Source organism: Chlorocebus sabaeus, chromosome 21 (assembly GCF_047675955.1).
Source record: "Chlorocebus sabaeus isolate Y175 chromosome 21, mChlSab1.0.hap1, whole genome shotgun sequence".
Taxonomy (NCBI): Eukaryota; Metazoa; Chordata; class Mammalia; order Primates; family Cercopithecidae; genus Chlorocebus; species Chlorocebus sabaeus.
This window is the reverse complement of record NC_132924.1, coordinates 28366011-28380652: the sequence shown is the minus strand read 5'-3', so window position 1 is coordinate 28380652 and position 14642 is coordinate 28366011. Positions and strand designations below refer to the sequence as shown.

Sequence of the window (14642 nt, the reverse complement as noted above, 5' to 3'; positions counted from 1 at the left end):
ATAATTTTGAAAAGTTTTGATTTCTGTATTTATCTGTGCAACCATCTCAATGGTTAAGATGCTGCACATATCCATCGCTGCCAAAAGTTTCCTTTTGCCTATTAGTAATTCCTTATCCTGCATCCCAAGCAACCACTGATCTGCTTTCTGTTACTAGAGATTAATTTGCATTTTCTAGAATTTTATAAAATGGAGCTATATAGTGTATGTTCTTTTTCATCTGTCTTCTTTCACTCCTTTATTTGATATGTGATTTGCAAATAATTTCTCCCAGTCTGTGGCATGTATTTTCATTTTCTTAGCAGAATCTTTGGAAAAGCAGAAGTTCTTAATCTTGATAAACCCCCGTTTATCAATTTCTTAATGGATCATGAATTTACTGTTATATCTAAGAAATCTTTCCTAATCCAGTTACAAAGTTCCTCTCTCCCCCCCCCCCCCCTTTTTTTTTGGTAGAAGTTTTCTGGTTTTAAACCTTACATTTAAGTCCCTTCCCCATTTTGTGCTGATATTTGTGTGTGATGTGAGGGATGGATGAAATTAATGTTTTTGCATCTGGGTGTCTAATTGTTACAGCACTATTTTTCAAAGACTATCTTTTTCCACTGAATTGCCTTTTCAACTTTGTTGAAAATCATCTGACCACATTTATGTGGGTGTATTTCTGCTTTCTTAATTTTGTTCCATTGGTATCTTTGTCCGTTGCTATACACCAATAACATTGTGTTTTGATGACTGTAAATTTATAATAAGTATTAAAGCCAGGTAGTGCAATTTCTCCAACTTTATTCTTTTCAATGTTGTTTTGGATATTTTAAGTCCTTTGCATTTTCATATGAATCTTAGAATCACCTTGTAAATTGAACAAAACTGGCTGTTGGGATTTTGATTGGGATTGGGATTATATTGATTCCGTAGATCAATTTGGAGAGAACTGATATCTTAACAATATTGAACATGGTATAATTTTCTCTCTGTATTCTAGTTTCTTAAGATGAAAGTGCAGACAATCATTCATTTATTTAGGGCCTATTTTGTTTCTCTCTGTGAGGGTTGGTAATTTTTCATGTACAGGTTTTATAAATCTTTTGTGAGATATATCCCTATTTCATGTATTTTTATGCTATTGTGTTTTATTTCGATTTCATATTGTTCTTTGCTAATATATAGAAATACAATTTATTTTATTTTCTTTTGAGATGGAGTCTCACTCTGTTGTCTAGACTGGAGTGCAGTGGTACGATCTCGTCTCACTGCAATCTTCGCCTCCTGGGTTCTAGCAGTTCTCCTGGCTCAGCCTCCCAAGTAGTTGGGACTACAGGCACACGCCACCATGCCTGGCTAATTTTTGTGTTTTTAGTAGAGATGGAGTTTCACCACATTGGTCAGGGTGGTTTCGAACTCCTGACCTCAGGTGATCCACCCACCTTTGCCTCCCAGAGTGCTGGGATTACAGGCGTGAGCTACCACGCTTGACCTACAATTGATTTTCTTATATCAATCTTGTATCATGCAACATTGTTAAACCACTTGCGGGATCTATTAGCATTTTTGTAGATTTAATCAGTCAGATTTTCTACATAGACGATCATGTTATGTGCAAATGAAAACAGTTTTATTTCTTCCTTTCCAAACTGGATTATTTGTTTTTGCTTGCTTTTTGCCTTGGCTAGAACTTCTGGCATAATGTTGAATAGAAATGTTGAGAACAGACATTGTCTTTCACCATTAAGTATGTTTTAGCTATAAGTATTTTTTAGATTTTTTTTTTTTTTTTTTTTTTTTTTTTTTTTTTACCAGGTTGAGGAAGTTGCCTTCTATTCCTGGGTTGCTGAGACTGTAATCAGGAATGGATATTGGATTTTTTCCAAGATTACTTCTATATCAGCTGAGACATTCTTATCATTTTCTTCTTTATTTGGTTAAATATGGTGGATTACATTGATTAATTTTTAATGTTAGCCCAACCTGCATTCTTGACATAAATTATAGATGGTCGTGATATATTATCTTTTCACTATATTTTTAGGTTTAATTTACCAAACTGTATTTTAGTATTTTTGTATCTATGTTCATGAGGGAAATTGATCTGTAATTTAGCTTTTTTCTACAGTTATGTGAATAATTTTTACTCCATCCCCCCACATTTTACGTTTTGATGTCATGAGTTTCTTATATCTGGATATTTATACTTCTCTCCAGATTTGGAAGGTTTTCTCTTATCATTTCGCTTGATACTGTTCCTTAAATCTTGCAGCCTTTCTTCTTTCCTTTCATTTTTTTCCTCATCTCACTGTATTTTCTAATAATCTTTGAGTTCACAGATTTTTTCTTCTGCTTAATCAGTTCTATTTTTGGTGTTCTTCATTGTATTTTCTGCCCTCCCCCTCCCTGTCTTCCTCCCCTTCCCATACTCTCCCCCTTCCCCCTCCCCCTCCCCCCCTTTTCTCCCCTCCCATCCTCCTCCCCCTCCTCTCCCCTCCCCTCCCCTCTCAGGGTCTTGCTCTGTCATCCAGGCTGGAGTTCAGTGGCATGATCATGGCCCACTGCAGCCTTGACGTCCAGGGCTCAAGCAATCCTCTGATCTCAGCCTCCCAAGTAACTGGGACTATAGGTGCATGCCATCACACCTGGCTAATTTTCTTATTTTTTGTAGAGACAAGGTTTCACTTTGTTACACAGGATGATCTGTAACTCCTGAGCTCAAGTGATGTGCCTGCCTCGGCCTCCCAAAGTGCTAGGATTATTGGTGTGAGCCACTGTGCCTAGCTGTTTTCGTTTCATTCATTGTATTTTTTCAGCTCCAAAACTTGTTATTCTTCTGAGTTTTGTTTCTCTGTTTTTTGTTTTGTTTTGTTTTTCTGGTTTGTTGAGCTTCCTGAAAACAGTTATTTTGAATTCTTTGTTAACTTGTAGATGTCCATTTCTTTGGGGTCAGCTACTGGGAAATCATTGTGTTCTTTTGGTAGGGATATGTCTCCTTTGTTTTTCGTGTTTCTGGTCGCCATACTTTGATGCCTGCACATTTGGTGGATCAATCTCCTCTTTCCAACTTTGTGTGCCGATTTTGGTGTGGAAAGACCTTCTATGGGAGGGTCAAGGGTGCTGGCAGTATGAGATGTAGAGGTTCTGGCCCTGGCAAGGGCATAACAACATAAACTGTGTGCAGCTCTTTTAGCTGTGGTTGGTGTTGGTAAAGATTGCAGGTATCCTCAGTTGCCAACTCTGTGAGTGTTCTCAGCAATAGTGAGGGCTGTTGGGATTTTTAATGGCAGTGTATGCTAGGGTACTCCCAATCTCTTTTTCTCCCACCAGGGAAATCTTAGCCAAGGGGATCTCTCTTGGCACTGTGTCTGGCTTGTGGGCCAGTTTCCAGTGCCTGATGAGTGGCACCTATGGAAATGCCATGGAGCTAAGTCCTGAAGCATGGGTATGTGTAAAGGAACTTTGGTTCTGGGATTTTGGGTGGTAATGGCACCAGTACCTGGGGCACAGGAACCCCCATTGCTGTGTTGGTGATGGTATGTGAGGCATTAGTGTTTATGAAACAGCTGGGGAGCCCGAGATGGGAGCATGGATGTGTGCAGAGTTACTTTGGCTCTGAGGTATAGGATGGGCCCTTGTCCTCTATGTCCTCTATCACTGTAATCATTACAGTGATGTAATGACTGAACCATAGTAATATGCAGAGAGACCTTAGCTGTAGGACCTTGGGTGTGAACTGACTCACTATGGTGGTAGCTCTGGTATCTGAGACATGGATGGGCATAGTGCAGCCACAGAGCCAGTCTCTGAAGTATGCACATTCATGAAGTGACTGTGGCCTGGGGGTTAGGGGAATGTGCAAGGTTTGGAGGGGTGGTGGTTTTGGTCTTGGGGTGGTACAACAATAACTACTTCTTGTGCAAGGTAATATAGAGCCATGCCTTCCTCTCTGGGGTTCCCTGGTGGAAATGGTTGTTGGTTACCTCAGTGGCAAAAGATGCTGGTGTCTTCTGTGGAGCAGGCTGCTGGGAACCATGGAAGTTCCCACTCCACGGCTGTCACCAATAGCCTGTTGCCTTTATTCTTTATCACTAGTCATCTGCAGGCATCTTAGGTATGCTGATATAACCAGTCATTTGTTCTGTTTTGCTTCAGCTTCTTAAATAGGCCCTTGAGCTCTCACAGGGCTATTTTGGTTATTGAATAGCTGTCTTTCTCTCTATATATTTTTATTGCTGGGGATGAAGACTGGTGTCCCTACTTTACCATCTTGGTGACATCCTTTACCCCTGTGATGATGTTTAATATTTCTTTCCTTTTTTTTTTTTCTTTTTTTTGAGATGGAGTCTCACTCTGTGGCCCAGGCTGGAGTGCAGTGGTGCGATCTCGGCTCCCTGCAACCTCTGTCTCCCGGGTTCAAGCGATTCTCCTGCCTCAGCCTCCTGGGTAGCTGAGACTATAGGCGCGTGCCACCATGCCCAAGTAATATTTTGTGTTTTTAGTAGAGACGGGGTTTCACTGTGTTAGCCAGGATGGTCTCGATCTCCTTACCTCGTGATCTGCCCACCTCAGCCTCCCAAAGTGCTGGGATTACAAGCGTGAGCCACCATGCCTGTCCTAATATTTCTTTTGTCTGTCACATTGTCTGTAAGTTGGTAAGCTGGATCTACAGCTGGCAGAGTCAAGATTGATTATTTTGGCCAGAGTTCTTCATGGATGGTAGTATAGACTTTCAGCAGACAGAGGGCACATACTATTTGTTTGTCTTTTTTTGTCTTTTTTTGAATGGTAACAGCCGTTGATACTCAATGCTGAGATCCATTACTTCACTACAGGCTGATAAACAGATATTCTATTTCTTTCACACTTTCTTCATTTTTTAGCTGGAATATTTCTCTAGAGAGAACCTTTCCTTTTGTAGCTGTTACATGGTACAGTTTGAGTAGGGTTTTCAGGATAAATGCTTGGTTCTTTCCCTTTATTACTAATTTTTAAAATATTTTAAATAAACAGAGCTTAAAATAAATAGCATTGATTCTGTAGGATCATCCAATAGTGACTATTTGTTTTTATTTTGTTTTTAAATCTCTGTATGAACTCATGCCTTTAAATATATTTGATGTGTTTTACTCCATTGCAATTATTATTTTCTTTGATACCCTAATATTTTTATCTCTGGCCAGTAGTAGTCTCTTTAAGCTGGCTTTCAAGTCCTTTTCATAAAACCCTACCGGTTCAGTAATAGCTTCCTTGCTATCTGGTGTGAAAAGATATTCTAGGTTCATCTTGCGTATGTTCTGTCTCATATCTGGAATCAACCATTAAAATAAATGAAATTAAATGATTCCAGAGTTTGTATAAGGCAGAAATTTCATTAATTGGAAGCTACTATGGAAATCAAGGTTCATATATTATAGTTCATACATGGAGTTTATACATGACCAGTGACATCAAAAACACGCATCGTTCAACTAAGGTTCCTATTTCAAATGTGTTAATTTTGCCTTCTGGTTACATAAGGTAATTTCTCTCTTTTCTTTGTAGGTTTTGCCAGTCAGTCAGATGATGATCAGGTGAATGTAATGGGTTTTCACTTCTTAGGAGGTGCCCGAGTTACTCTTCTTGCTTCCAAAACTTCTCGTAAGTAAAACCATGTTATTATTGCTTTTTAAATTTTTTTCTAAGGATATCACATCACAGAGCATACTCACATCAGTGATTCCTGCAAAGGGTGATGTTCATTTAGATTTCAGTAACTAAAAGCCATGATATTAAGTAGATAGGATGTGAAAGTTATGAAGTTAGGATTGTGTTTTATTAGAGAACACTGATGTTGCCCAAGATTACCTTACCATGATCTAAATTTCACCAAAAATCAGATATGTAACTGATATATTCACTTTGTCTGAGTGTATATAATTTTTATCTTGGAGCTAAGGGGAGTCTAACTGAGGGATTTAAAGAAATGAAAAATATCTTTAAGATAGGTATATGGTGAACTAGGTTTGGGAACTCCTAGAACTTGGAATTTTTTTGTTTGCATATATTCTTGTTTATTCCTTTTGGACATTGGCAAAGATAATGGTGAAAGTGGATAACTTTTGCTGAGTGTAATTTCAATAGGCAGAAAGGTACATAGTCAAGTTTGAATTTAAATATGCCCTATTGATTTGGTTACTTTATGTATGTGAGAATAATAGTTGAAACTAGTCAATGTAAAACTAGCTTTTGACGTACGTAGTATATTGAAGCTACTGAACTTACTGAGTTATACACACCTTCATGGAAATAAAGTAAGATATTAAGAAGGGAAGTATTTAACAAATTTGTACTGAGGGAAAAAAGTACAAACACACACACACACACATATACCCCCATGCCCTCTTGAAATAGTCTGGCTCAGGACATTCCCATTAAAAAAATATCTCTAGTTTTTCTGGTGAGCTTTCACTTTCTATCCATGCACTTGCAGTTGTAGTTGGTTATTACTTTTCTAATAGTAAGAGTACAATAAGGCCATCTGTTTTTGAAAAAGAAAAGTATTAGCAGGAGGAACAGACATCCCATTTAGAAACTATAACTATGTTTTTATGGCTAAAATCACAATAGTTTCTGGAATATGTCAATTGGTGACTGGTAAAATAGACTCAGATACTATTGAAGACTCTAGAATGGGTCACAGAAATAAAAAACAACTCTGAGAAGAAAGAGAAGATTCTTTATTTTTGTGATTTTCCTGATTGGTCATGATTGCAGTATTCTTGACATCGGCATCATTTTTTAAAAAAACAAATCATTTTATTTTGATAAGAAGACTTAACATGAGATCTATCCACTTAATAAAATTTCAAATGTGTAGTTCAATATTGCTAACTGTAAGTACATAGCACTGTTTTGCTTTGATTAGCTTTAATCTTCAGTTAGACGATAGAACCATTTTGGTGCATTTCTCTTAGTTTAACAATTCTCCTTAAACTAAAAAAATTATGCCAACATTTCTTTGTGAAATTTTACACATTTGTTTGGCTGCAGTTGATGGTGCTGTATAATTAATCTGCAATTGAGACCATTAAAAGAGGCAAAAATTTGTGCAAATGAAGATATTTGTATCCTAATCTGTTTTATTTATAACTTTTGATATAAAGTAACAAGTAGAACACTGATGTTGCCCGTGATTACCTTACTGCTATCTAAATTTTACCAAAAATCAAGTATATAGCTGATTTATTCTCTTTATCTGAATGTATGGCAATTCCCTGACTTAGCCATAGTAGGTAGACAAAATCAAATAGTGGAATAGGGCAGGACCTTTTAAACAAGGAGCCAAATGAACTGTGTAAATTGAAACCTGAATGATAGTCATTACAATTCTGTGATGGTTTTTGGCTGCAGTGACACACAGAATCCTACCTAGGAGATGCCTGTGGTGATGGAGAAAGATAGGTATAAGGAGAGTGTACTTTCCTGGGGTTGAGGCAGATGTTAGCGCTCCTACTGCTTTATCAGTGTGTTCATTCCTAAGAAAGGAATGAAGTAATTTGTACCCAATCTGTGTTTGACATTTTTCATTTTTTGAAAGGTACCTAGTATTAATTATAGTCCAGCAATCTGCTTTACAGAAAAATCCTACAAATGGAAAGAACCTAGTATTTCTTCCATAGTAACCAGTCAAATGATTCATAAGTCACATAGAATTGTCCTTGGCTCTTGGATAGTATTTTCTGTGGGTTCTGCATATTCATCTCTTTTTAGAACTTGCTTGGTAAGCAGCCAAGGCTTCGTGTATGCTATATGGCGATTTTCATTCATTTTTCTGATTCAGTATAGACCAGTCAAAGCAAACAAGAGAAAAGTAAGGTATAGCTCATTGTTTCAGACACCAAACCAGATTCCCTGGGGAACTGAGTAGGATTTTATTTTTACAAAGCAGAATAGTCACTGGGTGTAGTGGCTCATCCCTGTAATCCCAACACTTTGGGAAGCCAAGGTGGGAGGATCACTTAAGCGTAGCAGTTTGAGACCAGCCTGGGCAACATAGTGAGACCTAGTCACTACTTTACTATGCAGCCATAAAAAAGGATGAATTCATGTCCTTTGTAGGTACATGGATGCAGCGGGAAACCATCATTCTCAGCAAACTATCACAAGAACAGAAAACCAAATACCGCATGTTCTCACTCATAGGTGGGAATTGAACAATGAGATCACTTGGACACAGGAAGGGGATCATCACACACTGGGTCCTATTGTGGGGAGGGGAGGGGGAAGGATAGCATTAGGAGATATACCTAATGTAAATGATGAGTTAATGGGTGCAGCACACCAACATGGCACATGTATACATATGTAACAAACCTGCATGTTGTGCACATGTACCCTAGAACTTAAAGTATAATTAAAAAAAAAAAAAAGAAAAAGAAAAATTAGCTAGGTGTGGTGGCACATGAATAGTCCCAGCTACTCTGGAAGCTGATTTGGGAGGATCACTTAAGCCAAGGAGGTTGAGGCTGCAGTGAGCTGAGATCGCACTACTGCACTCTAACCTGCGCAACAGAGTGAGACTCTGTCTCAAAAAAAAAAAAAAAAAAAAAAAAAAAAAATGAAAGTAGTGCTTAAATTTGGGAAAAATATGCTAGCAACATTTCTGAAAACTGTTATCACAGTCCTAAATTGAAAATAACAGGGAAGTTCTAATTTTATAAGATCAAATGTTTTTATAGTTGTTTTTATAATTAATATTGCAAAATATTTCTGCATGGATGTCTATAATTTTGAGTGATTCAGTATAATGGAATTTCAGAAAAATGTGCTATTGTCTAAATATGTATATATTCTTATGCTGCTTTCCTAAGATCCAGATCCACATAATAACTTATTACCATAACAACAAACACTGCTACCTCTCTCTCCCCAGTCTCTTCTGCCCCTTTCTGCTTCTATACTTTTCTTGGTCTTGCCTCTCTCTAGTTCTGTTTTTATCTTTAGTCTCTATTTGTACATTGCCTTGTTCTACTTGCTTCTTAAAGAATTTAGAAGAGTTTAAAAGTATCCAAAATATGAAAAAAGAAAATAAGTATTTCAAGAAAACAGAAAGAAAATCAGGGCAGGAAACTAATAAAGGTAGAAATAAGATTAATACTCAGAAATGCATACTGTATGGTCAAAAAGGTGCTAGTCACCTAAAATAATAAGTAATCATTTAGTTTCCATTTTCAGAGTGTTCAAAATGTTAAATCTTTTGTTGAGGAGATGCACACCCTTTACTGATGCTGAGTCAAAGATGAAATTTCCCTTATGAATATTCAAAAAGACAATTCCTTCAATAATATCTCTATAGTTTATGTAATTATAAAGATTATGCTTATGTAATTATGAGAAACAAATTTCACAGAACTTAAGAAAATAATGATAAAACTCCATTTATGAAATATAAATCTGCCTGAGCCCAAATCATTGTAGTCTGAGCTGCAGCCTGATCTAAGGATAAATTTTGAGTATCTAGTTTTGCAAATTTTCATTTTCTAGTGTTTTTCAATAAGGATTGAGCAACTAATTTCAGTAACTCAGAATTGAGAAGTAGGATGAAGGAGGTGTGTATTTTGTTTTTAATGGAACAATATTAGAACACGTTTGAATATTAATTTAAATGATTGAGTTCAGTGGGAGAGGTTGATGATCAGGAAAGAGAAGCGGATCAAAATGAAGTCCTTGAGGAAGAGAGGGGATGGGATGCAGAAGCTAGCGGGAGGGGTTGAGGAATAGGCCTTTGTAACTTCTCTGTAACAGGAGGGATCGTATGTACATCTAGGGAGACTTTGTAGATTTGTTAGTGGAGAGATAAAGGAGCTTTGATGATGTATAAATTTGAACAAAAAATACTGTGAAAATAAGAAAGCAAACTCATGAGGGAAACAGGCATTGTGGAATCCCCGTCTAGAGTCTGAGATAGTACATTTTGAATTGAAACCAGCCATCCTTGTTAGGTGATTTTCCCTGGAAGTGATTTGTTTATCAGCATCTAAGCAACTAAAAACGGCTCAGATTTTAAAACAGAATTACAGATAAAATGTTTTTATGAGACTGATTATTGTAATGGACTACCAAATCTGAGATGGCAAGGAAATAAGTGAAGATTAGCAAAAACGGATACATGGTGAAAAATTAATGGGTTCACCTGATCAAAATTCTTGAAAGTTTGAGGAAGTAGAAGGAGTTATAGAGCAAATGAACCAGGTTAAAAAAAAAAAAAGGTAGTGGTCAGGGAATGGATCAGATATTGAGAACAGGAGTTCAGAGAGATTGCAGATTCTGATAATGGCAAGCTCATCATTGGGGGAGTGGATTGCTAAAGTGGATAGAAGACTAATGGGGAGAAGGATTTCAAGAAAATGAGGTATCACTTGATAAGGCACAGTGCCTCACGCCTGTAATCCTAGCACTTTGGGAGGCTGAGGCGGGTGGATTGCCTGAGGTCAGGAGTTTGAAACCAGCCTGGCCAGCATGGTGAAACCCTGTCTCTACTAAAAATACAAAAAAAGTTAGCCCGGCATGGTGGCAGGTGCCTGTAATCCCAGCTAATTGGGAAGCTGAGGCAGGAGAATTGCTTGAACCTGGGAGGCGGAAGTTGCAGTGAGCTGAGATTGTGCCATTGCACTCAAGCCTGGGCAACAGGGTGAGAGTCCATCTCAAAAAAAAAAAAAAAAAAAAGATAAAAAAGAAAGAAAGAAAATGAGGTATCACAGTTGTGGATATTGAAAAGGCCTATTTGAATTGAGGTACATTCCTTGTTTACCTAATTTATTGAGTTTTATTTTTTTAATCATGAAAGGACGTTGAATTTGTCAAATACTTTTTCTGCATCTATTGAAATAATCGTATGGGTTTTGCCCTTCATTCTGTTAATATGATGTATCATGCTTATTGATTTGCTTATGTTAAACCATCCTTGCATCCCTGGAATGAATCCCACTTGATCATAGTGAATGATCTTATTAATGTGCTGTGTTGAATTTGGTTTGCTAGTATTTTGTTGAGGATTTTTGCATCTTGGTTCATCAGGGATACTGACCTGCAGTTTTCTTCTTTTGTTATGTCCTTGTCTGATTTTGTTATCAGAATAATGTTGGCCTCATAGATTGAAATTTGAAAGCATTCCATTCTCTTTGATATATTGGAATAGTTTGAGTAGAATTGTTATTAGTTCTTCTTTAAATGTTTGATGGAATTCAGCAGTGAAGCCATCAAGTCCTGGGCTTTTCTTTGGTAGGAAACTTTGTATAACTGATTCAATCTTCTTACTTGTTATTGGTCTTTTCAGATTATCTGTTTCTTCCTAGCATTTTCATAACAGTTTAATGATTCCTTGTATTTCTATAGTATCAGATATAATTTCTACTTTTTCTTTTATTTGAGTCTTCCTTCTTTTCTTTTTTAGTCTAAAGGTTTGTTTGATTTTGTTTACCTTTTCAAAAAACCAGCTCTTTGTTTTGTTGATCTTATGTGTTGTTTTGATGCTTAGCACAGTGAATGAGAAAGCACACACTGTCTTTCTGCCTCTCAGACAAATCACTGTGAAATTTTAGAGCGCTAAGGAGCATATTCTTAAAGATTAGAAAGAAAAAAAACAGGTTACTCAAGGGATATGAATCAAGATGGCATTTAGTTTTTCATCAAAATTATTGAATGATAGATGGCAATGCAGAAGTTTTCTCCAAGATTTCAACTTAGAATGCTGTGTCTTGCTAAGTTGAAAATCTGCAAAGAATGCTGAATAGACACATACTCTCAGTGTCACAAAGTAGGGTTAACCAATTGCAAATACAAGTCAAGCATCCCAAATCTAATAATTCAAAATCCAAAGTGCTCAAAAAGTTTGGAAGTTTGGAGCATTTTGGATTTTGGATTTTTGGATTTGGAATGCCTAATTGCTTAAGTACATAATACACATATCCCAAAATCTGAAAAAATCTGAAATCCAAAACACTTCTGGTCCTGAGCATTTTGAATAAAGTATACCTAATGTGTATCAAATTGGTATAGCCTCAGGTAGATGTTTGAAAAATGGAAAAGATAACTAATACACTGGATGTTTCAATATCCTGAAAGATTTTTAACATGCTAGAGTGATTGAATTGAATAAAGTCAAGTTTAAAAGTCCTTTTTCTTAGTTGTTCGTTTTGATTATTTCGCTTTCAGGTATAATAGAAGGATTGCAGTCACATATGTGAAAAATTATTGGGCCTTGAAATAGGATTTCTTTTGCATCTTCCAAAAGAAAGCATATGTGATCTTGAACTGTGTTGTACAAAATACCTGGAGAAAAAGGAAATGGGAGTATTATTTTACTTCATCTTGGTAGACAATACATTTATTCCTTTTTCATTCAGCAGACATGTTAGCTATAAACACTGTTGTGGTTCTTGTGGAGCTCCTACACTAATGGGAGAGACAAACAGGTAAAGAGAACCAATAATAGAATGCTTGATGTGCTTATAGAAGCACGTTTTTTAGTGCTGTTGTATCCCAAAGGGTTGAAACTCCATAGAAATTTTATTTGTAGAGGGTCTTAAGGAATGAGTAGGAGATTATCAGATGGAGGTCATTCTAGGAAAAGGGGAAAGTATATCCTGATGCTTGATAAAGCATGAGGTTTCAAAGGATCAGTGAATTTTCTTGTGTGCTGAAAGTTCATATGGTAGGGGCTCTGTGATAGTCCTTTAATGAGGTCAGGAAACTTAGGGACAAGTATAATGACCAAATCTAAGGTCAACTGATGCCCACCTCATGCCCCTGTGAATAGTTTAATTTACATGGTGATTCATCAATATAATATTACTGTTTATATTTATTTTAAAAATTCTTAGCAATATTATTAAGTGACAATGAGAATATTATATAAATCTAGCTTGGAAAAAAGCCTGTTGAAAAGTAAGTGTTAAGAAACCATCCTTAGTTTCTAATATTGAAGAGGCTATATATTTAAAATACTAAACCTACTGAAAGTCTGGGCGCGGTGGCTCACGCCTGTAATCCCAGGACTTTGGGAGGCCGAGGTGGGTGGATCACCCGAGACCGGGAGTTAGAAACCAGCCTGACCAACATCAAGAAACCTTGCCTCTACTAAAAATACAAAATTAGCTGGGCATGGTGATACATGCCTGTAATGCCAGCTACTTGGGAGGCTGAGGCAGGAGAATTGCTTGAACTTGGGAGGCGGAGGTTGCGGTGAGCTGAGATCACGCCATTGCACTCCAGCCTGGGCAACAACAGCGAGACTCTGTCTCAAACAAACAAACAAACAAACAAACAAACAAAAAAAACGCCTACTGAAATAGTTTAAGTTATTTCCTCAACATTTTGGTTTAAAAAGCATTCATCTGCTTTTCTGTCTCACGTTTCAAAATTTCCAAATAGCATGAATTGTATAGTTCACTGTTTATGATATGAATACAAACATTATATTGATGAACTTGAGATGTTCTGACACACATAAAGACTGATGTGATGCATTTTTGTACCTTCCTTAATTAAATATATTCTTTTCTCCATTTATAATAGAGTGTTATGGAAATTGTCTAGGCTTTGATCATCTAAATTTATTTTATTTGGAAACTGAAGTGGTTATTTCCACTGAACTGCTATTGCAAGATACAAAAGAAAAGAGATAAACAAATTGAATGTTCATTTTGACAACTATTTTGATTACTAATATTTTAAGGGCTCATTTTAAAGTACAGGTTCTTTTATGTTATATTGTAAATTGAAAAATTCATTTCTCCATCCATGAAATATACACTCTGGAAAGTCTCCAGGGGTAGTATTAACCATCTTGGAGTACTAACACTGAGAAAATGTTTAGTAATCAAAATAATACTTTATAAATCTTGGACTCATTGATTCTTTGGATTTATGGTAATCTAACAAAAGTAAAAAATGTTGTTGTGTTTATAAATTCCAAGACTAATTGCAAATTTTTCTTTCTTTTTTTTTTTTTTTGGAGACAGAGTTTTACTCTGTCACCAGGCTGGAGTACAGTCACGATCTTGGCTCAGTGCTGCCTCTGCCTCCCAGTTCAACTGATTCTCGTGCCTCAGCCTCCTGAGTAGCTGGGACTTACAGGTGTGCGCCACCATGCCCAACTAATTTTTTGTATTTTAGTAAAGATGGGATTTCACCATGTTGTCCAGGCTGGTCTTGAACTCCTGAGCTTGGGCAATCTTCCTTTCTCAGCCTCCCAAAGTGCTGGGATTACAGGTGTGAGTCACTGCGCTCATCTTAATGGTGAATTTTTTATTCCAGAAAAATTGTTTTTTGTTTTTCTTTTGTATATGTTGATGAAAAAATAGGAAAGAAACAGAAACTAAAAATTTTAAGTTACTGAAAATGTCATACCTTTTTAAATGTTTATTAAGAGTTTTACATTAAAAAAACTTTTAGGTTCAGTGGTACATGTGCAGGTTTGTTGTATAAGTAAACTTGCGTAATGAAGGTTTGCTGTACAGATTATTTTTCTCACCCAGGTACTAAGCATAGTACCTGATAATTATTTTTTCCCGATTCTCTCCTTCCTCCCACCCTCCACCCTGAGGTAGGCCCTGGTGTGTCTTGTTTTTCTCCTTGTTTCCATGTGTTCTCATCATTTAGCTCCTACTTATAAG

At 36.7% G+C, this 14642-nt stretch overlaps 1 protein-coding gene across 15 annotated transcripts in view; it reads left to right on the top strand.

Annotated features, from left to right (window-relative positions):
• The window catches only part of BBS9 (Bardet-Biedl syndrome 9), a 557785-nt gene that overhangs the window by 304140 nt on the left and 239003 nt on the right, over positions 1 to 14642 (top strand). For all 15 annotated transcript variants that reach the window (XM_073008978.1, XM_073008977.1, XM_007981645.3 and 12 more), the window contains one exon: positions 5530 to 5625. In XM_073008978.1, the coding sequence (XP_072865079.1) occupies positions 5530 to 5625 (96 nt within the window). The remainder of the gene's footprint in view (positions 1 to 5529; positions 5626 to 14642) is intronic.